This window comes from Myotis myotis, unplaced genomic scaffold (genome assembly GCF_014108235.1).
Source record: "Myotis myotis isolate mMyoMyo1 unplaced genomic scaffold, mMyoMyo1.p scaffold_m19_p_8, whole genome shotgun sequence".
Lineage (NCBI taxonomy): Eukaryota > Metazoa > Chordata > Mammalia > Chiroptera > Vespertilionidae > Myotis > Myotis myotis.
The window spans coordinates 35,792,397-35,807,579 of NW_023416390.1; the positions used below are offsets into that span (position 1 = coordinate 35,792,397).

General features: G+C 47.8%; 1 protein-coding gene across 28 annotated transcripts in view; it reads right to left on the reverse strand.

The window, feature by feature from the left end:
• The window catches only part of HDAC4 (histone deacetylase 4), a 257,343-nt gene that overhangs the window by 143,912 nt on the left and 98,248 nt on the right, over positions 1–15,183 (reverse strand). For 26 of the 28 annotated variants that reach the window (XR_004969400.1, XR_004969395.1, XR_004969396.1 and 23 more), the window contains one exon: positions 984–1,055. The exons of the other annotated variants lie outside the window; for them this stretch is intronic. Coding sequence is in view for 8 of the 26 variants with exons in the window: in XM_036319831.1 (XP_036175724.1) it covers positions 984–1,055 (72 nt within the window). In the remaining 18 variants the exon portion in view is untranslated. The remainder of the gene's footprint in view (positions 1–983; positions 1,056–15,183) is intronic. 28 annotated transcript variants of the gene reach the window in all.

The window sequence follows — 15,183 nt, forward strand, 5'->3', positions numbered from 1 at the left end:
GGCCAATGGCGAGCTTGGCAGACCTCAGCATCGCCCTGCACAGAAAGAAACCTCTCCTTTGACACTCGCAGCCTTGCTGCAAGCTTTGCCTTCTTTTTCAGGGGCCTGGGGAAGATGAGGCCGTGAATATGTGGTTCTGATGGGGGCCAGGGCCAAGGAAGGGTCTGCCACCTCCCTGTCCCAGCCAGCCCTGCTCACAGAGGGAGTGTGCAGAGGGGCCACAGGAAGCCTGGGTCCAGGAGGAGCCACAGAGCAAAAACCACAGAGACAGAGGCCTTCAGGACATGGCAAGGGCAAGGGTCCAGCAGCACTGCCCTCAAAGCCCTGGCTGAGCATGTACATGACAGAGCGACAATAGCTCACTCACACCCCAGGACTTCAGTAGGTTAGTTTTCTTTTCAGTAAGGCCAAGTGGACTGTGAAGAACAAACAGTACCCACTCTGAGCTGAAACCCTGCAGGACACCACACGGGGAGAGATGTTTTACAGAAAAAGGAAAGAAAAAAATTTCCACGGCCATGTAAACTTGGGAAACTTTGCTAAAAGCATCCAATTTAGAAATATCATATATGGACTGAAAGATTTATAATCACAGTTGAAGCTTTTTTGTTAAAAAAAGGAAATCAAAAGGGCTTAGGAAACAATGTCATGGACTCAGTTCACCTCTAGAAAGGCTGGGGCCACAGTCACCGCCAGTGGCCCTGTGGCCTCCCCTGGCATGGAACTTCTGGCCCCAGCTCCAGCTCAGACACAGCCTCTGGCACTGCAGCAGAGAGGATGGCCCATCTCTGCCACTCAAGTAACATCCAGTCAGTGCCCATTTCATTCCCAGGACGGGCAGCCTATTTTACCCCAGAAAAAAAGTCCCCCAGCTTCATAGAGCTGGTAACTTCAATCCTTTCTCTCCGTGCTCTCCCAGGAAAGTGGAGCCTCAAAATAGCCTTCAGGTGTGCCGGGCCCCAGGACTGGGAGCGCTGACTTACCGGTGCTGGACATATGGTTCACACGGGCTGGGTTTAGCAGCTCCACGGGCTGGTCTCGGCCAGAAAGTCCATCTGCAGGACAGAGAAAGTGTTTGGCTTCAGAAACTGCTTGAATTTCAATGAGAACACTTTATGTTCAGAACCTCCACGAAGCAACTCCTCGAAAACAATGACAATGTATGTGTGTCCTTCTTACTTTAGAGATGACGGATTTTATTCTATCATGGGTCATTTTTATTTGCTGAATCAGGAAATAAAAGACCCTCAGTAGAATAACCAAAATAGTCCCCAAGTGAAGCTACCAAACTGACAAACACCAATTTCTGGCCAAAAATCTGGCTTAGCTGTTTGGTTTACTTCGTCAGCAACCACATTATACCTACTTGTGTTTATCAGAAGTCAGCCTTCCTGCAGAGACCACAAGCATAAAGACAATAACAACAGAAGAGCTACTCATTCTTGCCCATCACTAACAAATGGCCTGCCTATTGAGGGAAACAGCCCCCAGGAGGCAGCTTAGCTTAAAGCAGCAGTGGGTATGTGGGCGGGACAATCAAGGAAACAGATGAAGACACAAACCTTTTAGAAAAATACCTGGCCAGGAACTGACAATGTTTAAGAGATGGTTTCTGTTGCATCCCCTTTTAGACTTGGACTGTCTTTAGGAATGGTGTCTATGTGTTCCGGCTACTGCGGAGTTGGGTCCAGAGACTGTCCACCACCCAAGCTTGTAGAAGGCTGAATGTAGACAGCCTGAGACTTTCCACATTGTCTCAGAGAGAAAAGAAAGAAAACTAGCAAAACTTCCAGGAATCACGCTTCTTTAAAATTAGCTCCTGACAAATGTGTCAAATGGCCTGCGTGAGAGGCATGTCCTTATCCATGACGGTGTGGAAGGTACTTTTCTTACCAACTTAAGGTAGAAAACACAAGTTGCACAGAGCAGCCATCAGGTCCCTTAGGCAGACTTTCAATCGTGACAAAAACAAGCAACTTCAGGTTTACTGACTCTGTCATAAAACCTTGCTTTGTATCCAAAATGGGTAACATATTGTGCAGCCTTCACATTTTGTGTTATACAACTCCCATGTGTGTCTTTGGAGATGTTAAACATCTAAGGACAAAATTAGTGACCCAAGAAGGTCTAAAAACGTGCTCCCAAGAGCTGAAGACCATCTGAGGAAGGGGGCAAGGCATGTGAGGCCCCCAAATTGCCCTCTGTTATGGCCTGCATGAGCCCCTCAGCACTGCACAACAGAAGAGGGATGGAGCAGCTCTGACTGTGCACCCGCAGGGACAGCAGTTCCTGGGCAGCTCAGAGAACCAAATGCTGGTATTTGTAGTCTCTCCCACAGTCAGCACCCTCTCCCCAGTTCTGGCCATGTGAAGGTACCACAATAGTCATAAGAAAACAGCATATTAGAGGGTTAAGACAGTCCATGCTCCCTGAGTCAGGAGAAGGATAGAGGCAGGCCACTGAGGCCACCAGGCCCAACTACTGAGGCTTTTCTCCTGGAGCACAACCACCTCGAGCTGGCCTGACCACAGAACTGTAAACCTAAGGCTGTGAGCACCTTTATTGCCATTCACACGGACACCTCGAGACAGTGATGGGAAATGGGTCTCAAACCTTTCTCCTGAAAAGAAGTAGGTGAAATGGATTTCATTTATAAATGGAGTGATTCATTTAAAAAACTGAAAAATTCAGGAAAGTATATACATATTCTGACTTTTAACCCACTGTGAACACTTCAGAAACACCAAAAGGTACTTCTGAAAACCTGTCCAACTGCAGCTCCTGGATGGGCGGGGTCAGAGCAGGTGCTGGGAGGTACCACCTGTACAGGGCTCCACAGCTGGGCTCTGAGAACGCAAGGGCTATTCTCTCTGGCTCCACCAGCCAATACACATCCCTAAAGCGTCCTCCTCCACTCAACTCCTCAATGTCCACCCTCAGCTTCCATCTGAGTGAAACGCTAAAACCAGAAGCAGTTAAGACACCCAGACGCCAGCCAATGTCCTCATTTCACACTGCAGTCCATGGCACAGGGCAGCATCCAGCTCAGTACAGACCTTCCACGATGCAGGATGAAGCTACTCTCTGCCCCAGGCCTAAAGATCTCAATGCTCGCCACATGAATAAATGATGCCTAATAATACGTTCCTCCACCCACACTAAAGCTGGAAGATGCATTAAACCTCAATGCAATCAATCCCAAGTGTAAGTTAAAGGCACGCAGTATCAGAGTATTCAAAAGCTTCACCGTGTAGTTTAAATCACTGTATGGCTGGGCTGAGTCTTGGCTCACCCACCACATTTCCGGGCATTGGCCTAGGGCAGTGGTCGGCAAACTGCGGCTCGGCAAACTGCGGCTCGTGAGCCACATGCAGCTCTTTGGCCCCTTGAGCGTGGCTCTTCCACAAAATACCGACTTCTGCGCATGGGCCACAAAGTTTCAATCGCACTGTACGTGTGCGCCCAGGCGTGGTATTTTGTGGAAGATCCACACTCAAGGGGCCAAAGAGCCGCATGTGGCTCGTGAGCCGTGGTTTGCCGACCACGGGCCTAGGGTATGGCGTACTGAGTCACCAGAAAATAATCGTATGCGTGAACTAGCTGGCAGCCCACAAAACACTGCCATTGGATAAGAGCATGACAGATTCCATATGTAAACTGAAGCTGAGCAAAGCGCACGGTGTCAGGGAGAGGGACTGTGCCTATGCTCAATACACAGACAGGCTGGGCTGGCTGACATCGAGGCAACCTGTACACTCAAGCCCTAACCCTGACTGTTCCACATCCTTGTGGAATAAAGTCTGACTTAGATCTAGTAGGAAAGTGTTCTGGGCTAGCATTAGGTTACTATTAAGGTGCCCTGCCTCTCCAGAAAGGAGCTACTGTGTGAAACTGCCTACGAACAGCAGGAGGGTCTAAACACTCAATGTGCTTCACCATGGGTGCGCAAAGAGCACAGTCACTTGTGTACCGGGAGCTGACAGGACCACACTCACAAACACAGGCACTGCAAGGGGCAAGCAGAGAGGCCTGTCACCAGACACTTGCAGCAGAAGGCAGGGCAGCAGCATGAGCCCTTGACAGCTAAACATCCTGCCCTCGGCTCCTCCCAAGTCACTCATTCAGCAGGACACCATAAGCAGAAGCTGTGACCTCATCACTAAAGGAGGGAGACAAAAAGCCAAAAACAGGTGCTTTCAAAGAAGGCAAGTGACAGACCTGATAGGCAGGCCTCATGGAACTCAACAGCACAGAGTGCCTGGGAGATGTCTCTGAGCAGAAGCAAACAATGAGGGCCACCAAGAACAGACTGGACATTGGGACACAAGACACAGACAAGCAACACCGCCTCCAATACTGGCCCCAGAATCCTGCAATTACCTGGTTCAGGTGCCCAGACTGAGTCCTGGGTGTGTGACCCGGGCATGTGGTTGGTAAGAACCTGATCACATGGCAAAGACTCGGCTTGGGAACACAGAGGCATGTCGGTCCTCCCCTAGTCTTGGAGGATTCAAATCTAATTACAAAGAAAAGACGTCCCAACTCCACGTAATACTTGCAGCAGCACCCTATGTGTGCAAGTGACGTGCCACACAAACGCCATAGTAGTAAGATAAGAAAGTTGGAGTAAAGCAGCACAGGGACCAGAGCCAGTGACATATCCAAGCAAAGGCCTGACAAATCCAGTTCCATATCTCAGTTCCCATGAAAGAGACTTCAGGATGTGCAGCTGGGACCAAATCCTGGGACAAAGCGAAACCACATTTGAGGGGCAGAGGCTGCAAAGGCTGAGATGACAGTTCAGAACCCAGATCTAAGTGCATTGCCAGCATGTAACCAGGTAGCCAAAAGCAAAACACACACTTTGCCAGGAAGAAACAGCAAACAGTGGGAATACAACCACACAGGTACAGGCCAGTGCCCATGGAGACACACTGGTCCACGAGCCCATGCAGGCTTGCACCTTAATGCTATGTTGCTTCAGACAGCACGTTTCAGAGTGAGCTGAAATGAGGATTAGGCATAATTTCCATATTTATGTCCTTTGCTGAAAGTTCTAAGCTTTAGGAGGAAGCAGCGGTAAGAACCTAACATTTAACAGGAAGAAAGCAATCAAAGTCCTACTTCCTCTTGGACCCTGAAACACCCACTGCAGGCAGGTTTTCTCCCTGGTCTGCCTCCATGGGAGAATCTAATCTGGAAACCCATTGGATGGGACTGTGGTATTTCATGTCTGCAAATGGCTACTTAATTAGCTCATGGAGCTGAAAGAGGAGCACACATGCAGAAAACAGAAGTGGGGAGCATACATGTCCTCCAAGTCCCCTCACAATGTGATTCACCATGGGTGTGCAAAGAGCACAGTCACGTGTGTACCGGGAGCTGACAGGACCACACTCAGAAAGAAACAGCAGGGTCTGTTTCAAGATTATAGGCTCTAGCTTAAAAATAACTGCCTGCTGTAACTCAGTGTCATCCCAAGGGGCAGCACAGATGGCTTTCAGAACTCTACCTTGAGTGATAAGCACCGAGGTCTCTAACAGGAATCATGGCCTTTGGAGAAAAAGGAACATCACTCTCAACTCACCTGGCCTGCTCCCACATTTAACTCATGGGGAAAGGGCCCAGCAGGGCTGAGCTCTGTGCCCAAGATCATGAAGTTGGCACCCCCAGAACCCAGCATGGTCTCATCTAGACCAGTCCCAAGCCTGAACTGGATCTGGGGCAAAAGCTCACTCACCAGGACCTGTACCAGCAACTTAGGGCTTCAGGAACAGCTGACTCCTCCACCCCAGGAACCTGTGCTAAAGAGGAAGAAAGCAGGAAAAGACAGACAACACTAGGAAAAAAAGAGAGAAGAAAGGGTTGGGAGGGATGAAAGCACATACCAGTTATGATTCATGCCCTCTTTCACTTTTCAGGTCCAAGTTTCCAAAATTTCTTAAGAACAGAAAGAGTTCACAGGGCCTTCAATGGAACCCACTGACAAAGTTGGGCAAGTGCCAGAGATACTGGCCCAGGGAGGCCCCCGGCCCCAGCTGCACTGTGAAACCTGCACAGCTGCCCACCCAGGGACAACTCAACTGCCCCCTATGAAGGGCATGGGCATTCGGGTCAGACCAGGCATAGTCAACCAGCGAGGACTCAAATAATGTGGACTGAAGCAATTTCTGTAACAACTCCCACGTAATCTATGGGATGAAAAAGCCAAAGCAAAACCTTCAGACACTGAAGAAGAAGGTGGCCCCACCCCTTTCATGATAGAAGTATAAATTACACTAGAGGCCTGATGTATGAAACTCCTGCAAGGGGCTTGGCCCTCACAGCCACAGAGGCTTGCCTTGGCCCTCACAGCCGTGGCAGCTTGCCTCGGCCCTCAAAACCCAGGCTTCGTCCGGAAGGTCATCCAGAAGGATGTCCCAAAGGTTGTTTGGCTGTCCAATCTAAGCATATTACGCTTTCATTATTATAGATAATTACAGAGCATCTGCATTTTACTGCCAGCAGGAACATTATGTTTCTTGGATCAATAAAGGCAGTCCATGAGACACACACAGGTGTTACCCGTGAGAGATGGGATGGGGGGGGAAATTATGGGGAACAGCCCCCCATACACTACCCAGTCCCACCCAGGAGGGGAGGAAGAGGCATCTGAAGTTAATTTTGCCTCTGGGATGACAAGGAGACCAAGCATCTTTCTACATGCTTACTGGTAATCTGAATTCAAGCCTTTCGTCCATTTTTGTTGTTGTTAATTGGGTTGTCTTTCTCTTACTGTTTCAGAGGAATCCTCTGTTAATTACACACTGCAGATATCACCTCCAAAATGATGGCTTCTCTTTATTTAAGACCACAGGTATCAATCTTTCTGTTAAACCTTATGTTTTTTATGTCAAGTTCAAGAAAATTTGCCCTACCTGGAGGTTGCAAAGATGTTTTATCACACTGTCATCTAAAGTTTTGTATCTTCCCTTTCACTGGCACATGGGGATGGAATGATGCAGCGGCTGACCTCCCCAGGCACCTGCTCTGCTTCTGTCACACCCAGCAAGGTTTCCTGTGTCGTACCTGAGGCTCGGTCAGGGCAGACAGGGCCAAGTGTCCAAGTGCCCCAGCAGAGCACTGAGGCAATGAGCAGAAAGGCTGGCTCTCAGTGAAGAAGATACCACAGGCAAGGGAGATCACAGCTGGTTACTTGGGAATTTTCGCAGATGGGAGATCACAGCTGGTTACTTGGGAATTTTCTTTGGGAAAATTCCAAAAGTGAAAAGGCTACCTCACCCACACCTATTTGAGATACAATCCACAAACCAGAAAGCTTCAGTAATGGGGAAAGAACAGCTCAGGCACAGGCCGCAAGGAGGAACATCGGTAGAGCGGTCTGAGGGCACAGTGGGGTCTGTCCTGTCCCCACAGAGCTGGATAACACTGAGCCAGAGAGTAACAGGGCTTGGACACCAAGGATTGAGCAGAGTCAACAGCTTGGCGGGTGGGCATTGCTGGCGTCCAGGCAGCAGTGCTCTGGAAGGCCAGACAAAGCTGGCTCTGTTGTGGTCAGAGGCAACGTTTCCTGGAGGGAGCTTCTCAGCACGTCTTTTAGCAGGTCCTCTGGGACCAGTCTGTCATGCTCCTTCCTCCCTGAGTGAGACAACATGGAGACCCACCGTTCTCAGCTGCTCTCACTGAGTGGGCTAGCCCAGCTCAACTATTAACAAGAGATATAGACAAATCTGGAGAGAATGTCCAGCCACCTTTGAAAACAGATCCGTCCCAGCCCCTAAAAGGACGTCCATCTGCCCCACGGGGACAACTGAATCGGGTGAGTCATTCCAAAGTTGTTTTGGAGCACTAGAGGTGTAGGAGGGGACAGTAACTTCGGATATAAACTCTGTAGGTTCCTGAGTCTGTATGAGAAATAGCAGACAACAGAAATCACATAGCAGTGCCACAAAAAAGCACCCCGAATCTGTACAGGGCTCACTGAAGTTCAGAACTGTCCTCTGCACAGGTTCCCCAGGGCGAAATCAGCAAGGTCCAAAGTCAAGCCATAAGACCAACACTGAAGCCAGCTCTGACATCTACTTGTGAATAACCCCCTTCTCCCACTGCTCAGGCTCACAGCTGGGTCTGTGAAAACCTGGAGGCAAAACCTTCCTAGCACCTACCACTGTTCTGCAGGAGTCCTGCTTTCTGAACCAACACCTCTTAACTGCCCAGCAGTGTAATGAACATAGTATAAAGAGCAGGGCACGAAATCAGCTCCTCTCCACTCCCTCACACATCGGTGATGCTACTGCTCTATCCTGCCTGGACACAGAACGTAGCCCAAGGCATCTGATGGGGCACAGCATCTCCTGAAAACGTGAGTCGCACTACCTCCACGTGATGGATGAGCCACTTCCATGAGCATTAAAAATTAGCTCACAGGTGCTTGTGGTTAAGTGATAGGAAGCCAGAAAATAAGTACATATTAATAAGCAGTTCAAGAGAAATGAGTCCCTAACTCATAACAATAAACCAGAAACAGCCATGTGGAGCAAGTCCACGCAGGCATACTAACTGTGTGGCTAGAGAGCAGTCAAGCTTCACCCTAACCCAGCAGGCCGGGCAAGATGGAAACAGTGTGGACCCTACTCACCCTTTCCCCGGCCACACTGGCCTCAGAGGCAATTCTTGTCCTTCGTACAGAAAAAGGAGCCTCTGCCCTCTCCCTTTAATGCAAGGTTTCAGAAGTGACCAAGACCCAGCACACTCAGGAAATGTTCCACCATGCCGGCCACGGAGGGACCTCAAGCCACCAGGCTGAATGCCAGCAGCAGGAGCCCACAGGACACTCAGCCCCAGAGGTCACATCGGCAAATGTCTGCTGACACCATGCTGTTGCAACAGCCAACAGTCACCTGGGGTCAAAAGGCTTTCTCTCCTAGCACTCTTTAGGACAGTATTTGCTCCAAGTCACTGAAAGTATATTTAGTTTTCCTAAACTAACATTCTGGCCATATCTTGCCAGAATAAAACAACAAAGTTTACTTTCTAAATCAGAAATAACAGCTAACTGGTACTGGGTACTTATTATGGGTCAGGCACTTGTCTAAGAGTTTATTCCTGTTATAGCGTGCTTAGTACTTACCAGGGAAACAAATGGTATAAGTACTATTATTGCCCCCATTTTAAAGATAAAAAAGTTAGCAAAAGGAATGGTGAAGGTCATTATGATCAAGGTCAGACCAACTCTGCAGGTCTATCTCTCCATACTGCCAACTCTACCTACAAATTCACATCATTCATTCATTCATTCAACAAATGTTACTGAACTGGTTATTGAGTGATTGTCATAATTCTGGGAGTAAAGACTGGCACCCTAATCTTCCACTGGTGAAGACATGACACACACACATAGCAAACTGTGTGTTTCATGCTGGGAGTAGAAATCATGGGGGTAGGATGTGATTGGGGATCATTCCTTTAGATAAAGTGATTGAGGGAGCCCTGTGAAGAGGTGACATCTGATCAGACACCTGAAAGACATGCAAGAAGGAGCCATCTAAACCACCTGAGCAAGAGTGTCGTAGGCAGGGACAGCAAGGGGAAGGCCCTGAAGAGCAAGTGCTGTGGACTCCAGTAGAAGGAGCCAAGGGGCCAGGACAGTGTGAGAGGACCTGGGCTGGCCACTGATCCTGAAGGCTCCTTTCTGCTGCCACAAAGAACATGACCCAGGGCTGGGGGACAGAGGGAGAATGGAAGCAGAAAGAAGAGTGAAGGCTGTTTCCATGGTCCAGGTAAGGATGAGGATGCTCTCCATGGAGCTGGGAGATGTGGTCCAATGTGGGCTCTATTGTAAAGGTGAGTCCTTTGGGACTTCTGGGTGGATGACACATGGGTCTGCAGAACGAAGACATTCACCCAGGTATGAAAAACCAGGAGAAGATAGAGGTGTTGTGTTTGCTGGGGAAAGGCTGGGAACCCAGAAGGCAGGTCTCACTGACCTGTTCATTCTGAAAGAGTAAATGGAACTTAAAACCTCCTCTCGTTACTTTATGACTTTCTCAGGAAAAAAATTACAACAAAAAATGTTCAAGATTTATCAATGGTTCAAAATTCAAGATAGTATGTATTTCAGTTTAGCTATTCCACTCATTTTGCCAGTTTATAGGCCCTGCCACTGCTTCCCGCCCACCCCTTAACTCACTCTTCACTGCTGCCCTCACTCCCACTGCCCAGATGCCCAACCTGGGTGGGGCCTCACCTTCAACATATGTATCAATCTCTGCAGCTGAGCTGCTAAGAGAAAAAGAGGGAACTTAATATTAAATGGTATACACTCCACCCAGAAATTTTGCCAGGAAACAAGTGCACAAAGCACCCAGAGGTGAGAGTGTGTTTCACCTATGTGGTCAGTGCCTTGTGCTGGTTTCACCTCCTCCCCAATGCAGACTAGTTTCCCTTCCCACAGGCACTGTGCACGTGGAAGGTCACTGCTCCAGACTGCAGCCTCATCTGGAGCACCTCCCTTAGTGGCAGCACCTGCCACATCACAGTTGCCACACATTTCCTGTTATGGTGCACAGACGTCCCCTGGTTCAATCAAATGCCCTGATTTAATTTCATGTTTCTGACACATGCTGTCAGGAGCCATGTGTGCTCCAGACACATGGCATCAGGTTCTGGGAACCCTGTGCTAACGGAGACACAGACTGGCCACAGACCTTAGAGAAGATGAGCAAGTACTATAACAACACTATTTCATCCTCAGCATCCAGGTATCAGCCCCAAAGATGTGCCCAAAGACCCTGGAATGCCTCACCAGAACCAGTAGGGTGACAATGAACCCCACACTGTGCCCATGGGACAAGCTGCATGTCTGTGTGACCCAAAAACTGCCTGGCCTCCCTTGTGTCTTACCAGGGCAGCTCCGCACAGGGGCTACTTGTCCCCATCTGCTGCTTGGGGGCTGTCAGGGGCTGGAGTCTCTCTCCAGCAGCTCATCTAGGGGCAGGAACAGTAGGTACAGAACCGAGGTACTGTATCACTGGTGGGGAAGCACCCAGAAGTCTGAGAGTTTCAGTGCTCACCATCAGCAGTGACACATGACACTGGGCTCTCCTGACATCTCAACCTTTCCCAGGGGAAGTGAATTTCAAGGGAACCAGCCCTTAAGGGTCTAGGAAAGTGCTTCCTCCCTAGAAGCTATCATACTCCATCCACCTGCCCGCATCCCAGATAGGAAGGATCACTTTCTGCAGTCTGACACTGGACTGTCACACCCGGCAAGGCCCTGCTACCAGAAGTCTCGGCAAAAAAAAGACAAGAGAGGACGTCCCATGAATTACACTAGGACAGCGGTTCTCAACCTGTGGGTCGCGACCCCTTTGGGGGTCGAACGACCCTTTCACAGGGGTCGCCTAAATACATCCTGCATATCAGATATTTACATTACGATTCATAACAGTAGCAAAATTATAGTTATAAAGTAGCAACGAAAATAATTTTATGGTTGGGGGTCACCACAACATAAGGAACTGTATTAAAGGGTCCCGGCATTAGGAAGGTTGAGAACCACTGCACTAGGAGATGAGCTGCCCAGACCTGGGTCGTGGGAAGAACTTCCTCTGCCAGGACCTCCACCACGCACCTCAGGGTTCACCTACAGCCCTGAGGCAGAGAGAAGTGCAGCCAAACAGTCTGAAGAGCCCCGCCGCTCTCTCCCAGAGCCAGAGCCACGCAGAGTCCAGCAGAAAAGAGGGCTTTCAACAGGGGCAGCTTCTGTTTCAGAAGCTTTAAATCATTTCTAGTTTTCCTTTCTTTATTTTTGTATTGCCTAATAATATACAGCATATTATTATTATTATTATAAATATATTTTATTGATTTTTTACAGAGAGGAAGGGAGAGGGATAGAGAGTTAGAAACATCAATGAGAGAGAAACATCGATCAGCTGCCTCCTGCACAGCCCCTACTGGGAATGTGCCTGCAACCGAGGTACGTGCCCTTGGCCGGGATCGAACCTGGGACCCTTCAGTCCGCAGGCTGATGCTCTATCCACTGAGCCAAACCGGTCAGGGCACAGCATATTATTTTTAAAGTTATATCTATTCTGTTAAAATTTTTAAATATATCTTTTTTATTTTAAGAAGAGAGGGGACATACAAGTCACGTTACCCAAATGCCACAGCTGTTAGCATTTTAGCAGACTTGGCGGGGAGACTTCCAGCCTCCCAGGCATGGTGTGTGCATGATGATACTGCAACCTGCTTCACACAGGCACCTCCTTAGAGCCCAGACCGTGTGCTCTCTCTCTGTGCCCAATGCTAAGTGCTCAGAAGCTTGCGTGTGTGCTCAAGGTCACTTTATCACCATTATTTCTCAAAAATTCCATGGCACACCCCTCCCTCCAAAAAAGCTAGCTCTCCTGGGTACTACTCTGAAAAGGCCTGCAATCTGCAAAAGTCACTCTTACGTTTTCATTACACACAGTGTGGATGTGCTCCACAGATCACAGCTTCCCCCAAATCAGACTCTCTAAACCTGATCGTTATTCCTTTTATAACCACTTTTATACAATGCTAACTTCAGTTTCTAAAAATACAGTGATTACACTGTATCATGTTCTATTTTAACCTTCTAAAAATAGAGCTACTGGCAGGAGCAGCAATTTGCTGTTAGATGTTAACTATGCTAATGTCGGTGACAGGATATGAATTTCTGTCCTTTTGACTCTTTCAGCCTGTGGCTTCCACATGACTACTCAGGAGTCCAGCACCTGCAGTTGGTGGCACCGAGGTTCAGCTGTGAGTGCCAGAGCCCAGAACCACTCCTAATTGTCCCTGACCTCACATAAATGACCTGGCCTCATTTTCCACATCTGTAAAATAGGTGACATGTCCACCTCACAGGACCAAAGGAATTAAATCAGGCCACTGAGTGAGCCCCCCACCTGACACCTAGCTCACAGGACCTGCTCACAAACAGCAGGACCATGTGCCATGAAAACCAAAGTGTGGAAGTGGGTCCTCTGACTTTCACTCCCATCAGCAGGTGCATTACTTCCCAGGTTTCAGCAGTAATTAAAGGAAAATCAAGAGACACAGGAAGGAGCAATACAACAGGAAGCTTTGATGTCCCACACAAGTCCTTGGGGACAGGCCAACAGGTCTATGCATGCACTGGGCCTCACTTCTTCTTCTCTAAAGGACAGGCTGGCCCAGACGAGGCCGGAGAGTGGCAGACTATTTCCAAATAGCCAGGATGGCTTATTAAACAGCAAACAACCTTTCCAAATTTTGAACCTTCATATATATATATATATTCTTAAATATATACAAATTTATAGGCTATTTCTTCTTATCGCCTGTTTTGTAATGGAGTAATCTTTGAATTAAGAAGTAGAAATAAAATCATTTCTCCCCTGCTCTCCACATAAACATGTGCACTCTCACTTTCCAAACTGTTCTCTATAAACAAACCTGGCTTGATGTTCCCTGGCTCAGCCCCTACACCCTTGTCTCCCAGCAAGAGTCCTGTGCACCTGGTACTGCATGGAGCAGAGTGGAAGCCTGATGACATTTTTATCCCAAAGTCACCTGCTTTACAGACTACCTGAATTGGTGACATGTCTTCAGCTTCTCATGAGATATCATAATTAATGGAACACATTTATTTCATATTTTTCAATATTCAAATCAGATGAAATTCAATCATGTCCCAGTGTATTCGTTTGTGACAATGAGTAGAAGAATAATGGAGCAAAGGAAATCTGTAGAAACTACACCAAAAAAAAAAAGCAGCCTTTCTTAATCTATATAACCAATTACACCAGTACAGACAGATTATGTCCAACTGCTTAGGCTTGAAAGCAATCTGTAATTAAAATGAGCACCCTTAGGTGGGTACTCAGTTATGATTGATCTACATTAAAATATCCACAGACAATGAGAAAGAAGGGCAGCCTTTTAACTCAACTGTAAGAAAAGAGGAACTGAAAATGAGAGTAGTCGAGTCTGTGCTGCTTGGCTGACACACTGAATTAACAGGGACACCTGTGGCAAAAACCAATTTCACACCTGGGAAAACACAGGGCCTACCCATGTCCACAACACAGAGCTGAACAATTTACAAAGTTATCACAACCTGAGGTTCCTGAACCTTACCAGACTTAGTCCATAAGGCAGGGGTGGGCAAACTTTTTGACTCGAGGGCCACAATGGGTTCTTAAACTGGACCGGAGGGCCGGAACAAAAGCATGGATGGAGTGTTTGTGTGAACTAATATAAATTCAAAGTAAACATCATTACATAAAAGGGTACGGTCTTTTTTTTCAATAGTTTTATTCATTTCAAATGGGCGGATGCGTCCCGCGGGCCGTAGTTTGCCCACGGCTGCCATAAGGACTCCTCATTTCCCAAAACAAGAATATAGAAATGGTGAGTATAAAGTAAAATAAAATCCCACCCCAATTTTAAAAGGAAGACAGAGAAGACCCTGTTAGCAGAGGAGAAAACAACAGGAGGTGCTCTCTAAGCAAGTGTACTGAGACCCAGAGTCCTTAGAACCGGCCCTGGGGTGAGCTGCAGGCACGTCCATTGAACTTGTCCTGACAGAGAGCTGGACTGAGACTCCTTCATAAGAGCAGAACTGTGGAGGACTCCTGCATCTATGAAAATGGGGCTGGACAACTCCTCCCACCAGGCCACGGAGGCAGAGGGTTGCTGGGAAGAGTCTCCTATGAAAAACTGAAGCCCTAAACCTGGCCCATGCAAGTGTGGCTTCCAGATTCACATCACTTAAACAGTTCTGGAATCCTAAGTCTAGAAATTAAGGTAAAATCTAGACCTGAGCTTGGGAAACCCTGGAATCCCAGGAAAGTCAAGAAAATGGCTTTCATGGGAAACAGCCACATCTCAGGACACATGAGATGCCAACGGCAGAAGAAGAGGAAGTTGAAGGGAAAGGGGAGAGATGCAGGGAAGAAGAAAATAAAAATAAAAAACCTCCTGCTGAAAAGTTTACAATTAAAGTAGAAAAGTACAAACAAATAATACATGTAAACAACCCATCAACACCACAACCCCAAGAGTGGTCGAATTCAGCTGCTTGTCCAAAAAAGGACTCCAACGTATCTGCAAATATTAGAATATGGAAAATACTATGAAGCATGCATGTTTTAAAAAGTAAGATGTTAAACA